Source organism: Bos javanicus, chromosome 9 (genome assembly GCF_032452875.1).
Source record: "Bos javanicus breed banteng chromosome 9, ARS-OSU_banteng_1.0, whole genome shotgun sequence".
In the NCBI taxonomy this organism is placed as follows: Eukaryota; Metazoa; Chordata; class Mammalia; order Artiodactyla; family Bovidae; genus Bos; species Bos javanicus.
In genome coordinates this window covers 84,535,699-84,559,481 of record NC_083876.1, presented here as the reverse complement: position 1 = coordinate 84,559,481, position 23,783 = coordinate 84,535,699, and the positions used below count along the sequence as shown (strand labels likewise).

The 23,783-nt window shown below is 36.1% G+C and overlaps 1 protein-coding gene across 6 annotated transcripts in view; it reads right to left on the bottom strand.

The window, feature by feature from the left end:
* Nucleotides 1–23,783, bottom strand: part of STXBP5 (syntaxin binding protein 5) — a 158,648-nt gene that overhangs the window by 56,354 nt on the left and 78,511 nt on the right. For all 6 annotated transcript variants that reach the window (XM_061428241.1, XM_061428243.1, XM_061428244.1 and 3 more), the window contains 7 exons: nucleotides 11,534–11,688; nucleotides 10,273–10,345; nucleotides 8,428–8,575; nucleotides 8,157–8,224; nucleotides 7,842–7,882; nucleotides 6,778–6,998; nucleotides 6,110–6,288 (listed from right to left, as the gene is read on the bottom strand). In XM_061428241.1, coding sequence (XP_061284225.1) covers nucleotides 6,110–6,288; nucleotides 6,778–6,998; nucleotides 7,842–7,882; nucleotides 8,157–8,224; nucleotides 8,428–8,575; nucleotides 10,273–10,345; nucleotides 11,534–11,688 — 885 coding nt within the window. The remainder of the gene's footprint in view (nucleotides 1–6,109; nucleotides 6,289–6,777; nucleotides 6,999–7,841; nucleotides 7,883–8,156; nucleotides 8,225–8,427; nucleotides 8,576–10,272; nucleotides 10,346–11,533; nucleotides 11,689–23,783) is intronic.

The window sequence follows — 23,783 nt, the reverse complement described above, 5'->3', positions numbered from 1 at the left end:
GGGTAGCCTTTCCCTTCTCCAGGAGATCCTCCCAACCCAGGGATTGAACCCAGGTCTCCCGCATTGCAGGCAAATTCTTTACCAGCTGAGCCACAAGGGAAGCCCAAGAATACTGGGGTGGGTAGCCTTTCCCTTCTCCAGCAGATCTTCCCGACCCAGGAATCAAACCGGGGTCTCCTACATTGCAGGAGGATTCTTTATCAACTGAGCTATCAGGGAAGCCCCTTGACAGCAGAGACTCTTCGCCCCAAAACTGCTGCTGCTGCTAAGTCACTTCAGTCGTGTCCGACTCTGTGTGACCCCATAGACGGCAGCCCACCAGGCTCCCCCATCCCTGGGATTCTCCAGGCAAGAATACGAGTGGGTTGCCATTTCCTTCTCCAACGCATGCAAGTGAAAAGTGAAAGTGAAGTCGCTCAGTCGTGTCCGACTCTTTTCGACCCCATGGACTGCAGCCTACCAGGCTCCTCCGTCCATGGGATTGGCCAGGCAAGAGTACTGGAGTGGGGCACCATCGCCTTCTCTGCCAAAACTGCTGGATACTGTCAAAAAATTGCTTTTGCAAAAAAGTATGCTAACAAGATAAAGAAGTAGGAAAGCCATAGACAAAGATTAACAAGTGTATATGTTTGGTCACAGTAGAAGGTATGTGTAGTAAGAATTAAAAAAAAAAAAAAGTCACTATAGCGAGATAGGCCAGGGCCAGACTGGAGGGTCTGTGAGGTCTGGCTGCAAAGGTCTGATGTTGGTAGAAAGAACTCAGGGCTCTGAAGTGCTACAGTGTGACTCTTGGTTCTGCCACTTAACGTCTTCCTGTTTGAAAGTGGGAATATTTTACTTAATCACAGTATAAGGATACTGTGAGTGCCTATGAGAGAATTTTTTCAATGGCCAAATTATGCAAAAGGCATACATTTTCATTATTAAAGAATTAAAAGACAGTGAAGGGTTTAGGAGAAATATTTTGGGAAGATTAACTGTAGAACTTCGCAAGATGAAGTAGAAGACGACGACTCATGAGGAACTTCCTGTGATTCGTGTGATGTAAAATAATAAGAGAGATTTGAAATGCATGAACTAAGTCTCAAAAAGGTTCATAAACTCCATTAAGGTTACTTTTAATACTCCAGCAGATGAGGTATTCAGTATTTATGGAATGAAAAAATGAGCTGCAGGCTGATTAGAGGTGGAGGAGGGGAGAAAAAGAAGACAGTGATTCTAAGTTTTGAAAAAGAAAAAAGGTGTCAGGATGAAGAGCTAGTCTTAGAAGATGTGGTAACTTTGAGGGGATGGTAGGGGTCTTCAAGTGAACTATTCAGCAAAACAGTTATACTCACTTATGTTGAGTGAGTTCCCACAAAACTTATGTTGGTTAAACTTGTTATAAGCATGTTAGAGGGAGCGAAGGAGGGGTTTGTCTATAAATGTGAGACTTTCTAAGGAATAAAGTTACTAAGCTAATACCTTTATTACTTGTAAACTTCAAGTGAATTTGGAAGATAAAATTTGTATAAAATATGAGCTATCTGTGTGACTACTTTTACTATTAAAAAAATCTACTTTTACTTTAAGGTGGGGACATTTTTGATTGCACAGACTCTCCAGTAATTGTTCTTGTAAAACATACACAAAGCCTGGTTATTCTAATGATTCTTGAGGCATCTGCCTTGAAGTAAATGTACAAAGAAGGACAGCTGGAAGTCTTTTCTATATTTAACCTCCTGCCACTAAACTCAGAGAACCCTTTGGATCATTTATAGCTGGTACTTCCATGAAGAATACCACACCAGACCTCTTGCTGTCATATTTGCTAGACTCAGTTCAGGTAAGAAAAGGGTCATGATATTGTCCAAGTTTCTGAAATGTGAATCACCAAGAGTACTCTTAAAATGAACTGAGTTGCAGTCACAACTGCCTGTGCAAAGTCTGCAAGTTAATATACTCAGAACTACACACTGGCTGAAGCAGAAGTTCTAATTTTCCTCTGGGAAACACCCACTGATCGGCTACAGCCATCCACCCCAAAAGACAAAAATAAACACTGAGTAGCATTTCATGTCCACTAGAAACAGCCTCTGTTGATACAAGCATAGCCTGCAGAGTTTGAGGGTGCTATTTTCTCCCTGTACCAATTAAATAAGCTTCAAGGAAGTATCCACTCTCCCTCTGGCATATTTATGTGCACCTTAGATTCTCAGGGCTGCCCTCATGGTTCAGTTGGTAAAAAGTCTGCCTGCAATGCTGGAGACCTGGGTTCAATCCCTGGGTTGGGAATATACCCTGGAGAAGGGAACGGCTTCCCACTCCAGAGTTCTGACCTGGAGATATCCACGGACTTATACAGTCCATGGGGTCGCAAAGAGTTGCACAGGACTGAGTGACTTTCACACTTATATACTCACACTCAGATTTTCAAGAGCAGGAACAGGCATTCAGGGATAATTTCAGATAGGCATATATGGGCACATTTTAGATGTAAGTGATGAAGACACACAGAAGTCACGGAATTCTTATTTTACTTAGTATGAAACAAAAACATTCTTAGGCAAAAATAACTTTAAACAGTCAAACATGCTGAAAAAGCCTCAACTGGTAAAAAATTAGAAATCAAATCAAGAAATGATGACATATGTCAGATTTTAAAAATACAAAATGAGGGCTGGGTGGGCATTATATTTAATGTTTATAATGGTTATATGCAAGTTATCATTTTAATGTTTTTAATATATTAATTTACTTTTTTATTTTATTTTTTAACTTTACAATATTGTATTGGTTTTGCCATATATCAACATGAATCCGCCACAGGTATACATTTGTTTACTTTTTAAAGACAAAGGGTAGAACTTATTTTTATGAAAAGCTCCGTAATTTGTACAAATGTATTTTAAATTTAAAAATAATGTTTAGAGGCCTGGCAGTTACAAAACAATTTGTCTGATGTGACTAATACTCTGAAAAAAGCACAATTAAAATACTTAAAAACAAAATCAAACAGTTACTTTTAAAAAGTTTCTTCAAAAGACAATTATGTACAGGGAGGGATGGAGTGGGAGGCTGGGGTTATACAGAATGAATAAACAACAAGGTCCTACTATATAGCACAGGGAATGATGTTCAATATCCTATGATAAAGAATACTGGCAAAGAATATTTAAAAAAGAATACATATATATAGGTATAACTGAATCATTTTGCTGTACAGCAGAAATATAACACTCTAAATCAACTATACTTCAATGGGGGAAAAAAAAACAAAGTACAAAAATAATCTGTACAAAAAACAAACAAAATCTAAGTATTAGTTATTTTCACATCAATTTAGTTATATCTCTGACTTTTAAAATTGGTTTTTGAGATTGTGGACTAAAACGATGTGCAGTTAACATGAACCGCATTTACCTGAAAACTATTAAAATGGTAAAAAAAACAATGTGTGTGTGTGTGTGTGTGTGTATATATATATATATATATAAAATTCAAATTGCTTGTGATTTAAAAGTCACTAGTGAATATGTGGATTTTAGACAAAAATCTCAAATTTGTTACCAAAACAAACCTCAAAGACAAACTACTTTACATGCTTATAAACATTAAACAAAAAACAGAAATATACATGAAAATCGGAAGAAGTGACATTAATGTAAATTTTACAAATTTAAGTTTAAAGTACTACAGAGTAAGTAACAAAAGGGAAAGATGTAGAATTCTTTTATTGCCAAGTCTCATTCTATCTAAGCATGCCAGACTGTAGCAGAAAGGAAGTATATACATGGGATAGAAAGGAAAGGCGGGGGGTAGGGAGGGCGGGGAGGGAGTGAGGGGAAGGGGGAGAGAAAGAGGGAAGAAACCTAGGACCTTTCTACGAAAGTAGCTGCTTAACCTCAATGCTTATATTCTGAGGTCAGATCACGTTTCATCCTTGGCACTACTGACATACTGAGCTGGCTGAATCTGTTGTGCAGCACTGTCCTGTGCCCTGCAGGATGTTGTGCATCAACCCTGGTCTGGGCTTCCCTGGTAGCTCAGCTGGTCAAGAATCCACCTGCAATGCAGGAGACCCCAGTTCGATTCTTGGGTTGGGAAGATCCCCTGGAGAAGGGAAAGGCTACCCACTCCAGTATCCTGGCCTGGAGAATTCCATGGACTGTACAGGCCATGGGGTTGTAAAGAGTCAGACACTGAGCGACTTTCACTTTTCACATTAGATGCCAGTAGCAGTCCTTCCTGTTGTGACAAATTTTGTCTCCAGACATTGCCAAGCATTCTGAGGAGCAAAATCATCCCTGTTTGAGAACCACTGGCATAGAACACAATCTCAAATTTATGTAAGCATATAAAGAAGATTAAAAAAGCTGTACTTTTCTATAGATCTATATCATGAGTGATCGTGATATAAAAAAATCTGCTTTATCTCTGGTTGAATGTATTTTTGATTATGCAGACACTCTCCTCAGCAACTATTGAACCATTCAATAATGGTTCTAGTAGACCTAAAGTCAAAACAGTATAAAGCCTGGTTCTTTTTTTTTTTTTTTTAATTTTATTTTATTTTTAAACTTTACAAATTGTATTAGTTTTGCCAAATATCAAAATGAATCCACCACAGGTATACATGTGTTCCCCATCCTGAACCCTCCTCCCTCCTCCCTCCCCATATCATCCCTCTGGGTCGTCCCAGTGCACTAGCCCCAAGCATGCAGTATCGTGCATCAAACCTGGACTGGCAACTTGTTTCATACATGATATAACAAATGAAACTGTCTTTCTGACTACCCTCCCTATCTTGAACCTACTACAGTCTGCCTTTCGCCCCCAACTTTTGTATTCAACCTCTGATATTTTCCACACACTTTCAGTCATGAGGACCCTAATTGACTTCTCTTTATACCCTAGTTGACTTCTCTGTAAATATAATACTTTTAATCATCGGAGAAGGCAATGGCACCCCACTTCAGTCTTCATGAAATCATTCAGTGATTTTAACTCTCTCTTTGTTTTCTTTCTATGCCATTTTTAAGGCTCATATGCTTTACAAGTGACCAATCTAGACAGCATATTAAAAAGCAGAGACATTACTTTGCCAACAAAGATCCGTCTAGTCAAAGCTATGGTTTTTCCAGTAGTCATGTATGGATGTGAGAGTTGGACTATAAAGAAAGCTGAACACTGAAGAATTGATGTTTTTGAACTGTGGTGTTGGAGAATACGCTTGAGAGTCCCTTGTACTGCAAGGAGATCCAACCAGTCAATCCTAAAGGAAATCAGTCCTGAATATTCACTGAAGGACTGATGCAGAAGCTGAAGCTTTAATACTTTGCCACCTGATGTGAAGAACTGACTCACTGGAAAAGACCCTGATGCTGGGAAAGATTGAAGGCAAGAGGAGAAGGGGATGACTCAGGATGAGATGGTTGGATGGCATCACCAACTCAATGGACACGACTTTGAGTAAGCTCCAGGAGTTGGTGATGGACAGGAAAGCTTGGCATGCTACAGTCCATGTGGTTGCAAAGGGCTGGACATGACTGAGCGACTGAACTGAACTGATGCTTTAAAAATCTTAACCATTCAATAATATAAAAGTAAAAATAAATTTTGTCCAATTTACTCCTATAGAAAAGCAAAATGCATTAAATTTGGATTTCTACAATAAATGCATTTACATAACAATGCTGTGATATTAAAGAAGATTCAGAAAAAGAAAATGATTACCAAACAACTATATCTCTAAAGGCTGAAAAAACAGAATTTTCAGAGTGCCAGGAAGCAGTCAACGTGTATGTTTGATCCACATATAAACCCAGACTAAAAAATGATGATGGATTGAGAAGAATGAGCTAGATACAAAGGAAAAATCCACGCTGGTCCATCAGTAGGGTTTAGAGATCAAATCCTATTACTTTAAGGATAAAATCATGGAATGCAATCATATTCCTCTTGGTGCCACAAAAAAATGAGTTGGATTAACCACAGTGAAATGCAGAAAGAGAAGTGGTTATGTCATTTTACTCTGTCACGGGAAAACATTACTTAAGTTTACTAATGCTTATAATTTATCTAAATTAAAAGGTAAGTTCCAAACCATCTGTATTTTTCTTTAACTTACTTCAAACAAGGGACATTGTCCCGAAGTCCATCAGATGAACTGCTACTGGTAGAAGGATGAGACTGAGGAGGGATGGGCTGTGGATTGGCACTCCCAACCGGTGTTGGCAAAGGTGGTGCCTGTTCACCCTCTGGGGTTTCCACATCACTTATCTCATACAACAATCGAACTTCAAGCATCTGTTGTAAAACAAGACAGGTTACCCTCTCCTAACAATTCCTATTCATTTTGTCAGTTTATACATACACACATGTACACTACAGTGGGAAGAACATTTTTAAAGGAAAAATTTGGTGAGGTTAATAAGGTAAAGATTTCACAAAGAAAAAAATGCTTCTGACTCAGCTTTTTAAAAATGATTGTGTGTTTGTGTGCAAGTACATTCACACATACACATTATGATTTTAGGATTTATGGCACTCCTGTTAGTACTAAATTAGATTAGGCTCATACTTATATTAGCTGTCCTTAAATGAAACAGAATGCATTTAAAGATTTAAATAAATGTTCAGTAAAACGATATACATAAAAATATGCCTTTTCTTCACAAAAGGTAAATGCAATGTAAATACTGAGGTGTTTTAAAAATGACTACAGATAGTCTCCTAAGTGATTTGAAAACTTAAATGTCAGACATTTGACATTGAAAATAATTAAGAGACTACTACCGGAATGACTTCTGTAATCACTTCCTGTTTGCTGAATCTATAAATAATGACATGAGCTGAAACTCCAGCTATGCACAGCATTCTACTTTCGGGACACCAGGAGATGATCTGAATGGCATATGGATCCTCATCCACAATGTCTGTGTTTGGCTTCTCATCTTTATTTCTTGACTTTTCAAATACTTTAGATGTCTTTAGTTTATATAATACTTGTAGAGTTACTAAAAAGAAAAAAAAAGGATAAAATATCTTAGTACAAAAAGAATAAAACGGAATATTTAATCAGTCATACCACATCAGAAAAACAGCCTGTTTTTTGAATCATATTTTTATTCCTATGTCTGTATTTCTCACATTCTTTTATATAATGTATTCACTATACTTTATCGACCAAAGAAGGTATACTCGTATTCATTTAAAAAAAAAAAATTCACCATCACGATGAATTTAGATTATCTGAAAAAATGAGTAACAAAAAGATTTTATAAAAAAAGAAAAGCGTAAATAAAAATAATAAAGCACATATTTTGCTCTACAGAATTATTTTCTCTCTGAAAGGTACCACTATTATCTAACACACTTCTTCATGATCAAACATAATATACCCTGAGTTAACTGGATTCTAATTTTTTCATTAATAGTGTTTGTACACTACTCATTCAAAGCATTCTTTCCTTTTTGCTAATGTAACCACTGTATATAATTCACATAGAGAGCATAAACTTTCATGATATAAGTTTAGAATCAGACACTAAAATTATTGAACAGATTTATGCTGATTTGAAACATACTCTCACTTCTCTTATCTCTGAGTTAGGAAGAGAAGGTTTGAAAAAATACTGAAGAAAGGATTTGAGTATTTCTGCTGAGACTTATTCTTGATTTACTAATTAATATCCTTCAAATATCTTCATCTATTATAAATTCTACTCAAATACTTGATCAAGCATTAACTTTACAGCCTCTGAATTTCAAATTAAATGTTAGCTATGAAATTATTATAAAACAGATTACACAAAAGTAATATTGCATAGCATGTAACAAATAATATTCAGAATACTTACTCGCAGAAGCATCCCAGAACTTAATCGACCCATCAGCATGCCTGTGAAAAGCAAATGAATTAAGAATGTGTTGACGAAAAAATTTACACTATTTTTCTCTTTGAAGTTAAATATATTGTTACTTAAACACAGTTACCAAAATGAGGAAAAAGGTAAAATTTAGGATAAATTCATAGGTTCTATACAATAACTTATTACTTATGATGTTACTATATAAAGAAAAGCACTACCTGCCCAACTAATTAATATTCATGTAGTCCTAACCATATTTAGTTATTAATGATTTTTTTAAGGAGAAAACAGACTTTTACTTACCCTGTAATAATTATTTCTGAGTAGCTTTGAGCACCCAAGCCCCAATTACCTCCATTAATGGGCCATTCCTATAAGAAAAGATTATTGTATAAAGCATTTTCCAAGCATAGCATGTATTTTCATAATATATTTATGACAATAGTAAACAACACATTTCATTTCCAAAAAGGATTTTTAATTTCTCTAGAAAGGGTATCATTATCAACCACATCAAGGTGAGAAGTATAAAATACTGAAATGTAAAGTAATGAGTAACATTAATGTTCAATACCTTTTTGCTGTAGCCTTGACGTTTCTGTCTAGCTCCAACAGAATAAAGTGCAGGAATAAGGTCCACAGGACAATCAGCAAAATATTCGCAACATGTAACAGGGGATTCATGTATACTCAAAGGGTAGGGATTTTCAAATATAGGATATCTTTAAGAAGAGGAAAAGAAAAAATATTTGTTAATGAATCATTACCTATGATTAATGAAACAATGAAAAACATATTTAAACTTATTTAATAATAGGTTATTCTAGGGCTATCATTTAGAGAGAATGTTTTTAAATTCCTTTGTTTGACATGGTCTTGTTGTTTTCAAGAAGAAAAAAAAATCATTACTGCAGTTAGCACACACTAAGTTGATGTGAATTTTGGAATGCCTTAAAGTAAGGTAAATAATACCATGCACTTACACTTTCGGGTTTTCCTATCTCAGTGCCATTTCCATTTTGGATGAGACAGCTTATTATGGGGGCTGTCCTGTGCACTGTGGACATTTAGCAGCACCCCTGTCCTCTACCACTAGATGCCAGCAGCACCCCTTCCCTAACCATAGATGTCTACACAGACATTGTCTCTTGAGGGGCAAAACTGCCCCCAATCCAGAAATACTGAATGGGTAAACTCATTTAAAACCATATTTAACGATTATCTCTCAGGAAATACAACTAATATAATACAATGTTCTTCCATTCAAAAAATTTATAAGTAAACATGCTATCATCTAATCTAGAACATGCAGAATATTGGAAATACCACAAAAAGTTGCACAGGATCTATGGTGAGAATCTACAGGTCAGTTATGATATATCTGGTTAAGAGAGAATAGGAAAAGCTTGCAGAGGAAAAGAAGGCCGCTTTGAAAGTTATGTGGATTTTTGATGTCAGTGACGCAAGTGGAACATTTTAGCTGCTGGGAGCTACATCAGGAAAGACACGGGAGTGTGATGCTTGTTTAACACACTGTTCAGTTTTCCTAGAGAACAGGTGCCAGCTTGGAAATGTACGCTGAATCCCTTCTATGTAGAGTAGCAGGCTGAGAAGCTGTTTTTACATAAAAAACAGAGATCCAAAGGGATTTAAAGAAAAGAGTAACAAGTTTGGTGAAGTGAAGTGAAGTAAAAGTTGCTCAGTCATGTATCTCTGACTCTTTGCGACCCCATGGACTTTACAGTCCATGGAATTCTCCAGATCAGAATACTGGAGTGGGTAGACTTTCCCTTCTCCAGGAGATAATCCCAACCCAGGGACCGAACCTGGGGCGGATTCTTTACCAGCTAAGCCACAGGCGAAGCCCAAGAATATTGGAGTGGGTAGCCTACTCCTTTCTCCAGTGGATCTTCCAAACCCAGGAATTGAACTTGGGAACAGGGATAGGCTACCCATTCTAGTATTCTTGGGCCTCCCTTTGTGGTTCAGCTGGTAAAGAATTCACCCTGGGTTCGACCCTTGGGTTGGGAAGATCCCCTGGAGAAGGGTTAGGCTAACCCACTCCCCGGTATTCTGGCCTGGAGAATTCCATGGACCATATAGTCCAAGTCCACGGGGTCACAAAGAGTTGGACATGACTGAGCGACTTTCATTTTCACTTTCAGGGTATTCAAGTATTAGGTTGAATCATAAAAAATTTCAGAAATTCAACAAATTTTGATTTAAACTTGGATTTCTATATGAGTACCATAACGGAGAAATTTGGCTGGTAATGAGAAATGTATATCTGTGGTTCTAAAAGGGGGTCAAGGTTATGAATATAAATGTAGCATTTTCAAAGAAATGAAATAGTGTATCCTAAAGAGACACTTTCTTCACCACATACTAAAGTAACTGTTCACCAAATTTTATTGCTTACCCATTTTGTGCAAGGTCTATTAGTACTAAATCCTTTTCTAGTAGAACAACCACAGCATATGGTTCCTGAAAATCTGGAACAGGAAAACAAGGCATGAACAATAGTTACAAATATGCAAGAGGGCTGCAAATCAGATAACAAAACATGTTGGTGTGGTTTTTATTTTGTTCCATTCACTCAAGTATTTAACATTCTGATATTGTACTTCATATACTGTAAGGGCAGTATGTTTTAGATGAGGAAAATCTATATAATACCCCATAAATAATTATTTGTTTTGTAAAGATGAGTTAGACAAGTTCAGTACCTTCCATGGTATTGCAAAGTCCAAGACAGTACATGAATAAGATATCTCAAGTTTAAATCTGAATACCCTTAAGAACAACTCTCATTACTGGATCTCAAAGAAATCCACTAGATTACCATTATAATATTATAACTCTTTCTTGGGTATTTTCTATGTGCATATCAACTATAAAATGCATTACATATTTATATCTCAATTAGCTTTAAATAAAAGTAAAAAAGATCCAGCTAAATTTCCCCTGAAATAATAACATGTCAATGATAGTGATTAATTTCACATGTTAGCTTGTCTCTGCTATGGTGCCCATTTGTTTGGTCAAACACCAGTGCAGATGTTGCTATGAAGGCATTTTTTAGATGTGAGCAACATTTAAGTTAGTAGACTCTGAGTAAAGTAGAAAATTGTAGATAATTTGGGTGGGTCTCATTCAATCAGTTGAAGGCCTGAAGAACAAAGACAGGAGGTGTTCTGAAAAAAGCAATTTGCCTCAAGATGGCAACTTGGAAATCTGCCTAAGTTTCCTGCCTTAAAAATTCAGATTCAAGACTGCAAATCAAACTCTTTCCTGAATTTTCAAATTGGTAGTACATTTTCACGATTTCTTTAAAATAAATTCATATTTCTGCTCTCGTTCACCTTTTAAAATCTCCTATTGGTTCTGTTATTCTGGAAAACTGTAACTGACACACTAGATTTTTAGAGGATTTTTAAGTTGCTCTTAATGTGGACAGTTTTGTCTATCCTTCAGAGGCACTTACTACCACAATTTAGAATGAAACAGACACAGTTTATTAAACAAAATTTCTCAAATAAAATGTATAAAGTTATGAAGGCAGCATTCCTTACCCAGAAGAATTAGCACAACAGGATAAGTTAACTACTTGGAAAACAAGGAGGTCTTGCTCTGAGTAACAGACATATCTAGAGACTGAATTCTAAAGATACAACACTTACCATTTGGGTATGGTGTTTCACACAGCGTCAGAAAGTCAACAATTGAGTAGTCCATTTCTAGCACTGCAGTACTTTTCCCGTGCATTACTGTTAAGCAAGGTCTTCTTCCTACAGTATCATACGACAAACCTCCTGATAAAATAATAAAAGGTTCCCTGGAAATAAAATACACAGGATTATAAACAGCATAGTGGAGTCTATCTTCTTGCTGTATGATAAATTCTTTTTTACAGAAATAATAAAATATTAAATTTTAACATTTTTAGGCACCATCAATTGATTACTCACACGTAGATTTTTAAACTGCAATAGGTAAAAACCAGGTGAATTCTTAAAAATAATCTACAGTGCCTATGAACACTGACCACGTTCTACTCTCATATCTCCTTTTGGTCCTTATATTTTTTTCCCTTTATCTTCTTTATACAATTTTCAAAAAATTCTCTCTGGGTTTCTCCTGTTAAGTCTCTTAAATGTACTGTCATTATTTTCAATCCTAATAACCAGACCTTCTCAACAGACATTCTAAGAGAGAATGTGAATATCCTAAGGCACCCATTGTACGCAATGAATTAGCTTCTCAAAGATGCATCAAGAATGTACTAGCCATAAATCCCCCTGAGAAAACTGAAAAACTGGTCACTCAAATCATTTTCTGTAGTGGTTAATTCTCTTCTGGAAGCTTGCCTGGTATCCTCAGAAATATAACTCCCATGCACATCGATCAACTGCCCTTTTGACACTTCTAATAAGCCCTATAATTTTGTCTCCTTATTCATCATTAGTAAATGTAATGATTTACTTTTAAAAGCTACATATTTAAATATGAAAAAAGAAAAATACCTAAATATCCTTTCATATGCTTTGATCTATGTGTATTTCTTGACTTCCCTGCACATGTTTTTCATCCATGTTTTATTGGATTAGTATCTTTTCTAACGGTTTTCTAAGAGTTCTTTGCATTCTAAGGAAATCAGCTCTTGATCTGCCACATGTATCATTCAATTTGTTGGTGGGGAGTTGTTTATGGTGAATCACATAGATGACTTAAAATGTTCCTATATGATCTTCTTAAATGTCCTCATTTATAATTTTTGAGGTACTTTCATAGTGCTTCCTCTAGGTCCAGTGTATCTATCCCCCTCCTCTCACACCTAGTACAAGTAGTATGTGATAATATGTAATGTTAAACATAGCTAGTTCTGGAACAACACTGCCTCTGTTTAAATCTCAGCTCTGGCTCTACTTTCCCCATGACATTGCATAAGGTGCTTAATCTCTCCTTGCCAAGTTTCTGCGTCTATATAACATGCAGCTAGAGTGGTAAGTATTTCAGTTCAGTCACTCAGTCGTGTCTGACTCTTTGCCATCCCATGGACTGCAGCACGCCAGGCTACCTTGTCCATCACCAACTCCCAAAGCTTGCTCACACTCATATACATCGAGTTGGTGATGCCATCCAACCATCTCATCCTCTGTCATCCCCTTCTCCTACTGCCTTTATTCTTTCCCAGCATCAGGATTTTTTCCAATGAGTCAGTTCTTCACATCAGGTGGCCAAAGTATTGGAGCTTCAGCATCAGTCCTTCCAATGAATATTCAGAACTGATTTCCTTTAAGATTGACTGGTTGGATCTCCTTGCAGTCCAAGGACTCTCAAAAGTCATCTCCAGCACCACAGTTCAAAAGCATCAATTCTTCGGTGCTCAGCTTTCTTTAGGTCCAATTCTCACATCCATGTATGACTACTGGAAAAACCACAGCATTGACTAGATGGACCTTTGTTGGCAAAGTAATGTCTCTGCTTTTTAATATGCTGTCTATGTTGGTCATAGCTTTTCTTCGAAGAAGCAAGCGTATTTATTCTCAGACAATTACTGAATTAATTAATATACGCAAAGCACTGGGTTCAATGCCTGGTGTAAAGAATTACCTATTATTATTATCATTATCATTCATGGAACTAATTATTTTGCTTATTGTTTTCCTCATGAAAACATGACCTCCATGAGGGCAAGGGTATTTATCTGTTTTGTTCACTGCTGATCTGATCTGATATGCAGAACAGTGTGTTGTTGGTATTAAATAAGTACGTTAACAAAAATGTATGTTAACTATTGTCTAGCTTACTAACATTTAGATTTTTCAGCACTAAACTATTTTGGTAACAGACCTATACCCATACTTTCACTGTTCTCAATTCTTGACTTACTGTGATTATTGACTGTAGTCAGGAAAGTATATTTAATTTTCTTCTACTTTTCCTTACATACAGTGAATAAACAATATAACTAACTCTTGTATTCTGAAATACAACATACAACTGAATATAAAATACTAAAAAGGGTGGAGAGTCTAACAACTTACACTTTTATAGAATGAGAGGCATGGGCCACGTATTTAATATGTAATATTTCAAAAAAAGTCTGACAAGTTTGTTTTTATATATATAAAACTTGCATTATCAATACAAGAACTATGAACAGGAAGATGCTAAGGTACATTACAGAATAAAATTCCTATGGAGATACCAAGTAGGTATTGACAGGTAGGTAATCAGTTTATTAGACAAACTCTTAACAAAATGTCATGATGTTATTTAAACCATGTTAAGTTTGTCCTCAAAACGCAACTATATGTTTGCCTTGTAAATGCCTATACTTCTTTTGTAAATTTAGGAGAAACAACAACAACAACAACAAATTATGGGTAAAAGTACATGAATAAGAAATAGTTTGAAAGGAGTATCAAGGTAATATTCTTTTTCATAATAATAAAAGTTTCCATAATTCAGCAATAAATGCATGTGTATGCATATTTTTTCTTATCTTATGGGATATTTAAAAAAAAAATCACCTCAGTTTGCCAGGCAGGAATCACCTGACTTACAAACTTAATGTCCCAAATCTTGAGACATAAACATTAAGGAAATAAATATTTTACCAGAAGAAACCAGTCTTAAATACAATGATAAAATCGAGTTAAATATTTTAACATTTGGCATGTAAAACTATAAAAATTCAAAAGTTTCGCTGACACTTGGAATTACATTCAAAGTTCTAGGAATCTAGATTATTTCTAGATAACATGTGAATTGTGGATATGGATAATCTTTTTTAAAATAAATTATCTTTTTTGATATCATATATCATAATAAGGTCTAGAAGTAATATAAGTTTTATCCAAGAGTCTGCCTTTTGAAGGCATCTAGGTTAGGAAGGTATTAGTTGGAACTTTTTACGATTTTGATTGTTATTTTTAAGAGGCTAGACACTTTAGGAAAGTATACATGCTTCCTGACTCTGATTAAGTTCCCGAGGCTGGCGCTGACAATAGATTTGGCTGAAGTTGTGTTTCCAGGTTAAGCATTCTTCTTTTTTCTACTCAAGAAGTCATTTGTATAACCAATTTGCTCAACTCAGTCCATAATACTATCCATTCATTTGAACACCTGTACTCCTGAGATTAAAACGGTGTTTTCACGCTTGTTCTAGATGGACAGTTAACACACTGTGACAAGTGTGAAGACAACAGAACAAGGTAGAGTGCTGAATGTGAGGGAGGGACTAGAGGGGCAACTGTAGAACAGAGCAGTCAGGAAAGGCCCCTAAAGTAATGACAGGTGAACTGGAATCAGAATGAAGAGGAGCCAGCCAATCAAAGATCTCGGGGTTGGAAGAGAAGGATATAGTTTAGACTGTAGGAATAACCACCGCAAAGACCTCAAGTCTAGAATGAGCTTGGGCTACCTGAGGAACTAAAAGGCCACCATGGTTGCAACACATTGAGTAAAGCAATACGTGGAAGATGACATGACCCCAAATCTTGCAAACACATCCTGTTTACACCATAATGATCTCAAGAACCTGACCGTTCTCTATTTCAACTTCTTAATCAATGTGAGTTCTGGCCCTAATAACCTCCAACTTATATTCTTACAATAGCGTTTGGTTGTTCATTGCCTGAGATATGCTTGTCCCTCATTTTGTATTGGGCTAATATCTATTTCTCCTTTAAAACTTAGTCTAATCCATATTTTTCCTGACCCATTCTTCCTGAGTTGGATGCCCTTCCTGTGTTCCTAAGCACCCTCCATACCTCTTTTCAGCATTTCCACACCGAATTTTCATTATCTACTTTCCATTTGTATTGTGCGCTCCTTCAGGACACAGAATGGTATTTAATCCCTGTACTCATAGGCCTTAGGCAAGGTATCCCCAAATGTTTTTGTTACGTACATTGTAAACATCACTAAACCTACTGCTCACTGGTGCTAGACCTACTGACTTACTGACTCCTGTAGGAGAAGCCCCACATCCCAGTCAGATTGGAGAAGGAAATGGCAACCTACTCCAGTAATCTTGCCTGGGAAATTCCATGGACAGAGGAGCCTGGTGGGTTATAGTCCATGAGGTCTTAAAGAGTCAGACACAACTTAGAAACTAAACAACAACTAAACAACAAGAACAACATTGAGAAACACTGTCTAAAGAAGCTTGAAATACAACTGCTGTGCTGTTCTGATACTCCTGCGTAATCAGCACTCTTACCTATATTATTCACTACTCCTACATATTTTTAAGATTGGAATTTAAGTTCTAAATACGTAATCTCATATGCCATTGATTTATACTACTAATCTTATCAAATTCCCCAAGTTTTTCCGAATGAAGATATGCCATTCTATTTCAGAGGTGTGTGCTCTGTTGTGCTTAGTGGCTCAGTTGTGTCTGCTCTGTGACCCCATGGGCCTGCCAGGATCCTCAGTCCATGGGATTTTCCAGGCAAGAATACTGGAGTGGTATTTACATTTGGTGAAGAGAATTGTACCTTAGCTCTTGAAAGCTACCAGGTAACAAATACCTTATCCTTACCACACAAATTGTGAAGCACATGCAATAAGTAATATTGAATTCCTTCTACAAAGTTTTTGAGCCAAGAAATCAAAATGGAATAAGCAAAAACAAAGGTTTCAAAAATGTGAATATTTCAATGTAAGGGCCAGGAAGCAAAAAAGAAAATAAAATTGAAAATACAGGGAAATGGGACTTCTTTGGCCGTCCAGGGGCTTCCAATGAAGAAGATGTGGGTTTGATCCCTGGTGGGGGAACTAAGATTCTGGCATGTGGTTGGCATGGGCAAAAAAATAATACAAAATAAAAATAAAAGAAGAAAACATTGGGAGATGAATTTCTAATCATATAATGTTACAGTCTCAAACAATGCTGCTCAAACTATCTGTGGTCAAGAACTATTTAAAAATTTTAAAATTCACTGGAAATCTATACTTTTTGTAAGAAAAACAACAACTAAAGTGTGTGTAGATGTTGTGGCAATGTCAAATGAGATGAAAGTTTCTACAGTCTACTCTTGACTTCTATACTTGTTTTGTCTCAGATCAGTTAGCAGAGTGGACTCATTCATACAGGCACACTCTGAGTAGTGGAGCACAGATAGTTGAGCCTCCTAATGACTGGCACTACTTGACTTAGTGTCATTAAGGATCTCACTGTAGAGAGATTCTTAATAAGAGTCTGCAGAGTGTAAGTGCACACCCCTTAAACTCTGCAGACTTCAATCAGAAACCACAGAACTCTTTAGCTGGGCCTGGATGGATAGAGAGGCTGATCACAAAAACAACTCTTTGATAAAAAGAGAACTACTGATTAGTTACAAGAAGTTTTCATCAGGGTATCATTTGACTGAACAGAGAAATACCTGGGTACCATAAGAATAAATCATTATGATAATGAGACAATTTGCTAGTATGATGAAGATGATGTTCAATCTTCTATAGTTCACAGACTATAGAATGCCAGGCCCCTCTGTCCATGGGGATTTTCCTGGCAAGAATACTGGAGTGGTTTGCCATGCCCTCCTCCAGGGGATCTAATGCAATCGAGGAAAATGACTTCTCTTTATACTAGTCAAATATTAAAGTCTTCCTTAATCATTTAAGAATTTTTAAGAGTTATTTAGCATTGGTCCTCTAATATCTGAAAATCTCATTTAAATAACTGCCCACAAACCACAAATTTAAAGATAAAGGCAGAAAAATCCATGAATTCTAAAGTCCTTGCTTAATTATGAAAGGGAAATAGGATCTCAGAACACCATTCCCACATTGGAGGCAAAAACTTCCTTAAGTGCTACTATGAACTGAAAATTTCATGAATCATAAAAACTTCAGAAGAATTACAATAACTCTCTAGTAGCCCATAAAGGATGATAATGATAATAAAAGCTAGTATGATGAAGTTGCCATGCAATGGCAACATAACATTTCTCCACCTGTGCTTTTTGGGACAGAGCATCAGTTGTAGTGTGAAGTTAAACAGAAAGCAAAACAGTAGGCATCATATGGTAAATCAATGAGATAAAGATACAGAGTTTAGTAGACCTATCCTAACCATACAAATTCCACAAAACTTATGCTGTGGATTTTACAGTTTTTACATACAGATTCGTTAGGATACATAAGATTTATAAGGACATAACAGTAATTCTTATCAGTGTAATACTCTGGTTTTTTCTTGTATCAATATACATAGAAAAATTTTACTATGTAACAATTAGACTTTTTTTCCCAAAAAGAAATCTAAACTTTTTAATGTAGTCTTTGCCATATGGAATTAAATTATGATGAAATGAATCATATATGTGGTTCACAGTGTCACAAGTATAATTTCAAAGCTTATTTATAGAACAACATTTAAAAAGTCATTTACTGCAAACAGTCTTACATGGATTTTATTGTTGTCGTCTAGGAAAATATAACCTAAACTATGTAAGCTAGTATCAATATATATTATAAACATCCAAGTAGTGGGCTCCAAAATCACTGTGAAAGGTGACTGCAGCCATGAAATTAAAAGACACTTGCTCCTTGGAAGGAAAGCTATGAAAAACCTAGACAGAGTAATAAAAAGCAGAGACATGACTTTGCTGACAGAGGTCCATATAGTCAAAGGTCCAGTAGTCATGTATGGATGTGAGAGTTGGACCATGAAGAAAGCTGAGTGTTGAATAATTGATGCTTCTGAATTGTGGTGCTAGAGAAGACTTGAGAGTCCCTTAGACTGCAAGGAGATCAAACCAGTCCATCCTAAAGGAAATCAGTCCTGAATATTCACTGGAAGGACTGACACTGAATCTGAAACTCTAATATTTTGGCCACCTTATGCGTAGAGTCAACTCATTTGAAAAGACCCTCATGCTGGGAAAGATTGAAGGCAAAAGGAAAAGAGGACAGCAGAGGATGAGATGATTAGATAGCATTACCGACTCAATGGATATGAATCTGAGCTAACTCAGGGAGATAGTGAAGGATGGGGAAGCTTGGCATGCTGCTGCATGCCATGGGGTCACAAAGAGTTGGACGCGACTTTAGCAACTGAACAAAAACAACAACCAGTGAACTATCACTAAGACACTGCATCTATGTACAGATCACAGTGAAGTCATTTTAGGTACAGGAAAAATTGTAGATTAGGATGATGAATAAAGATGGGAAATATACCCTTAGATTAGCTTGAATAATACATAAGGCTTTAAGAATGCACTAGAGAACCAGTTTTTTTTTTTGGCTTCCCTGGTGGCTCAGAAGGTAAAGAATCCATCTGCAATGTGGGAGATCTGGGTTCGATCCCTGGGTTGGGAAGATCCCCTGAAGAAGGAAATGGCAACTCACTCCAGAATTCTTGTCTGGAGAATCCCCATGGACAGAGGAGCCTGGCAGGCTAGGCTCCTGGGATTGCAAAGAGTTGGACACGACTGAGTGACTACCCAGAGAACCAGCTTACATGAAAAGTAAGCATGGCTCTAAAAGAAACTGTAGGAAAGCTCAGAATGAACTTCAGTAGTAGGCAAAGTAGAATAAAATCAACTAGAGGCAGTATAAGAAGGGAATGTCTTAATAGCCATAACAAATAAGCAACAATTTTGAAAATGATTAGGTTTGAAATAAAACTTTGTATTTTAATAAATAATGCATATACAAAACTATAGACAAGTTTATGAATAATTTCTGGTCCCTGTCAAAACATAAAAGCTTAGCTGGACAAATGCTTACAAAAAATTAAATTGGAAAGTTTCTATGAATCATTGCTGCTTTGCCTGCAGATAGAAATAAATTTAACTTCAACCCCCAATTATGACAGCATGCTGCCTTTCCATTAACATCATTAGTTTAGGAGTTCCCATTATGGCTAGAGAATTAAAGATAATTCTAAAGCATAAATGCTGATTTTAAGGCAGTAAATTAAAAAACAAAGTCATACTGCATTGATAAGACTATGAAATTATTATATTTTATACTTCTTTAAAGTATAATTTCAAAAAGAAATGTGTCTATTTGTCAAGGCTCCTAAAAATATTTTATCTTCAAAATTTTATCACTGGCAATTTACTGTAAAGAAACAGAATAATAGCAAAAATCTGTTGAATTCTCTATAGTATCATGAGAGAATATGTTCACTACTATATTAGTAATATCATAACTTTATTATCTATAATGTGAAAAACTAAATGTTTGAAAAAAGGGAGGCATGTCTGAGTAAACTATACAGCCTTTGAAACTAATTTTAAAAATTGGTAAAACTAGGACACTTTAGATAGAGTAAGAGGACAAAAATATACCAGACTCAATATCCTCAAAGAATAGTTAAGTGAAAATGGATATGCATTTGAAAAAAGACTTAGGGAAAATGAACACATGAAAAAAATTGTTTTAGAATAGTGGAATTACAGGTCCTATGCTTCTCTTGTTAGGATTTTATTTAATGTCACAAATTAAAAAAAAAATCTAGATACTTCCAAAAACAGTTCAGAGAATAAGATAATAACAGTGGTTTAAATGAAGTTAAGTTTTCGTGATTAATTAAACTTTTTAAAAGTGCATTTTTCCTGTGAAATATCTGAAGAGCTTGCCAATTTTTAATGTCATTTCTATATCTGTTATTATATTTTGTATATAAGTATACAAAGTATACTTATATCCTGCTAAAATGTACCTTATGCTGAAAATTTTTCTGCTTTCTAGATCACTCAAGAAAAAGCAAATTAAGTCATGATATTATTATGTTTCATTCATTCAACTATCATTTTACTAAGTGCTTTATGTGTGGAAGTCACTGTAGCAGGGGCTAAGAATTCTTCTTTTCCATCCTTTAATTTCCCTAGTTTCATTCCATTCTTCAACTTGTGCACTCCCCTCTGCCACACTGTTTATTCTTATCATCTACTTCACCTACTTCAGTGTTACATTTCAAGATCTAAAATCTATATAATTCTAAGATTTTTGGTTTTGTTCGTCGTTTAGTTGCTAAGTCATGTCCGATGCCAAAAATGTTTTCTAAAAGAATAGATCACATAATCTGGAGAAGGCGATGGCACCCCACTCCAGTACTCTTGCCGGAAAATCTCATGGACGTAGAAGCCTGGTAGGCTGCGGTCCATGGGGTCGCTAAGAGTCGGGCACGACTGAGCGACCTCACTTTCGCTTTTCACTTTCATGCACTGGAGAAGGAAATGGCACCCCACTCCAGTATTCTTGCCTGGAGAATCCCATGGACGGAGGAGCCTGGTGGGCTGCCGTCTATGGGGTTGCGCAGAGTTGGACACAACTGAAGCGACTTAGCAGCAGCAGCAGCAGCAGCAGATCACATAATCATATAAAAATGCTTTCAAAATTTAAGAAAGAAGGTTATCTTCTCCATCTGTACTTTGTAATCATTATGAGAAATCCACTCTAGAACCTTCTTCTAAACATATTTCATCTTCAGTGTCTCCTATTCCAAAGGCTCTTACTTTTCTGCCATTAGTCATATGGAGGTCTTCTCTAATTTAAAATGAAAATAAAAATCTGCATCTTGGGACTTCCATGGTGGACCAGTGGTTAAGAATCCTCACTCCTGACGCAAGCAGCAAGGGTTTGATCACTGGTTTGATCACTAACATCCCACATGTTATGCATTATGGCCAAAATAAATGAATACTGCTTTCCACTCTCAAAAAAAAAAAAAAAAAAAAGAATCTGCACCTTACTCTTCTTGATGACACATAATTGCTACTTATATCTACTGGTGAATTCACTAAACACATGTTCTACATGAGGGTTTTCCATTATGAATCCATTCATTTCTTTTTCTTTAACGTCCCTACATTCTGGTTCATGTTTGAAATGATACTATTCAAGTGCCTTTTTACAAGTTAATCTTTCCTACAATATATATCTGCTAACTTTTCTTCTGTTATCTTTCTACAGAAGTAAACAGTGCTTGCTTACTCTTTCCTAGAAACACTTCAAGATTATGATTATCTTAAATTTCCATTCCCCCTGTTTGGAGTCTGCTAGTTTTCATTTCTATTTTATTTTAGCGTCTTTCAAGGTAAAACACCAGTGCTGGGAGCGCTGGTGCTACAGGGTTCTGAGCTGTCAGGGAAGCATCCTGTATATGCTGCTCTGTTTCAGACGGAAGCAACATCACCTCCTTTTTAGCAACTGCCACTGGTTAAATATACTTTGAAGGCTTGATAACACATCTACTTTCCAAGAAAGTTAACAAGTAAAATTTGCTAATGACAGAAAATGGATTTGGATATCAGTAGACTTAATTAAATATGGATATAATATTTAATTTAGCTGTAATAAATTAAATATTAATAAAGATGCTTAAAAATAGAAAAATCTTAGTACTTTAAATTGATAGATGCCATGGACAAAACCTAATCTTGAGCATATACTTATATAGCTACTAAATGAAGTGTTCTGATGTCAGAAGAAACAGCTATCAATCCAGCAGTCTCAGTGTTCTAGCTACACAGGATTATACGATAAGGTTAAGGCACTGCAAGTCAAAAGTTATGTTATAAGCAAGAAAGTGAATAACAACTTATACTAGTTAGGTATGAGGTTTAAAGAGTAAGACTGGGAGAGAATGTTTTACTTTTGAGAGAATGAAAATAATATAGATAAATCTGCAGTGGGTCATAAGAATGTCTCTGAAGACAGTGATAAGATGAAAATCAGCCAATCTGAGATTAAAACTTGCTGACTTGATTGAAACTTTACTTGTAAAAATAACAAGTAAATAGGGAAGGTTATCTGATGAGACACTTGAAATTTTAAGAGTCCGTGGATTCAGAAAGGTCTTTTCCCATTAGGTACAATTAAATATAAATCTGCTTGTGGAATTTTCCACAATATGGGTCTATGACCAAGTGCTATGATCATGCATGGATACTATAAAAAACAGTGGGTATCATCAGGTTAGAATTAAATCTGCAGCCTGAAAGCAACCTACAAAGCTCTCTGGTCATGAGTAGCTAGGGTTAGTTGCATTAAGTTATCCAGGCTAAGAGGCACAGACAGATTCCTCAGCTCGCATTAGTGTGATTATGTGTACCAAGTATGATTTAATACTAAATTTAAAAAGACAATCTGATAAGCTAGCAAATATAAAAAAGAATGCAGTTCTTGGTGAACTGAGTGACTTATGAGTGATTAGTATAATCCAATCCTAACCCAGGCTATCTGTGAGCATGTCCAGTAAACTGATTAAGAGCTCCAGCTCTGGGGTCAACCTGGGCTCAAAATTGGCTCTATTACTTCATGGGTCAAGCCAGTTAAGCTTTCCATGGCTCATTATCTATAATCCTAAATGCAGACAATAAAAGTACCCAAGTCATAGTACTGCTAGGAGAATTATGAAAGATAATACATTCAAATTGCACAGGAGAATATCTGACACATAGTAAGCAAGTAAGAAATGTTCACTGTATCTACTAATTCTTTTCTTCTTGGTGCTCGAAAGCCAAGCCATCTAAGTAAGGGTATTGAAAACAGTAAGATCTAAGATGCTATTTTTATCTCAAGTAAGCATATAAGAATTGTTAAGACTTCTGCTTCACTGACTTCACTAAAGCCTTTGACTGTGTGGATCACAATAAACTGTGGAAAATTCTGAAAGAGATGGGAATACCAGACCACCTGACTTGCCTCTTGAGAAAACTATATGCAGGTCAGGAAACAACAGTTAGAACTGGACGTGGAACAACAGACTGGTTCCAAATAGGAAAAGGAGTACGTCAACGCTGTATATTGTCACCCTGCTTATTTAACTTCTATGCAGAGTACATCATGAGAAATGCTGGGCTGGAAGAAGTACAAGCTGGAATCAAGATTGCTGGGAGAAATATCAATAACCTCAGATATGTAGATGACACCACCCTTATGGCAGAAAGTGAAGAA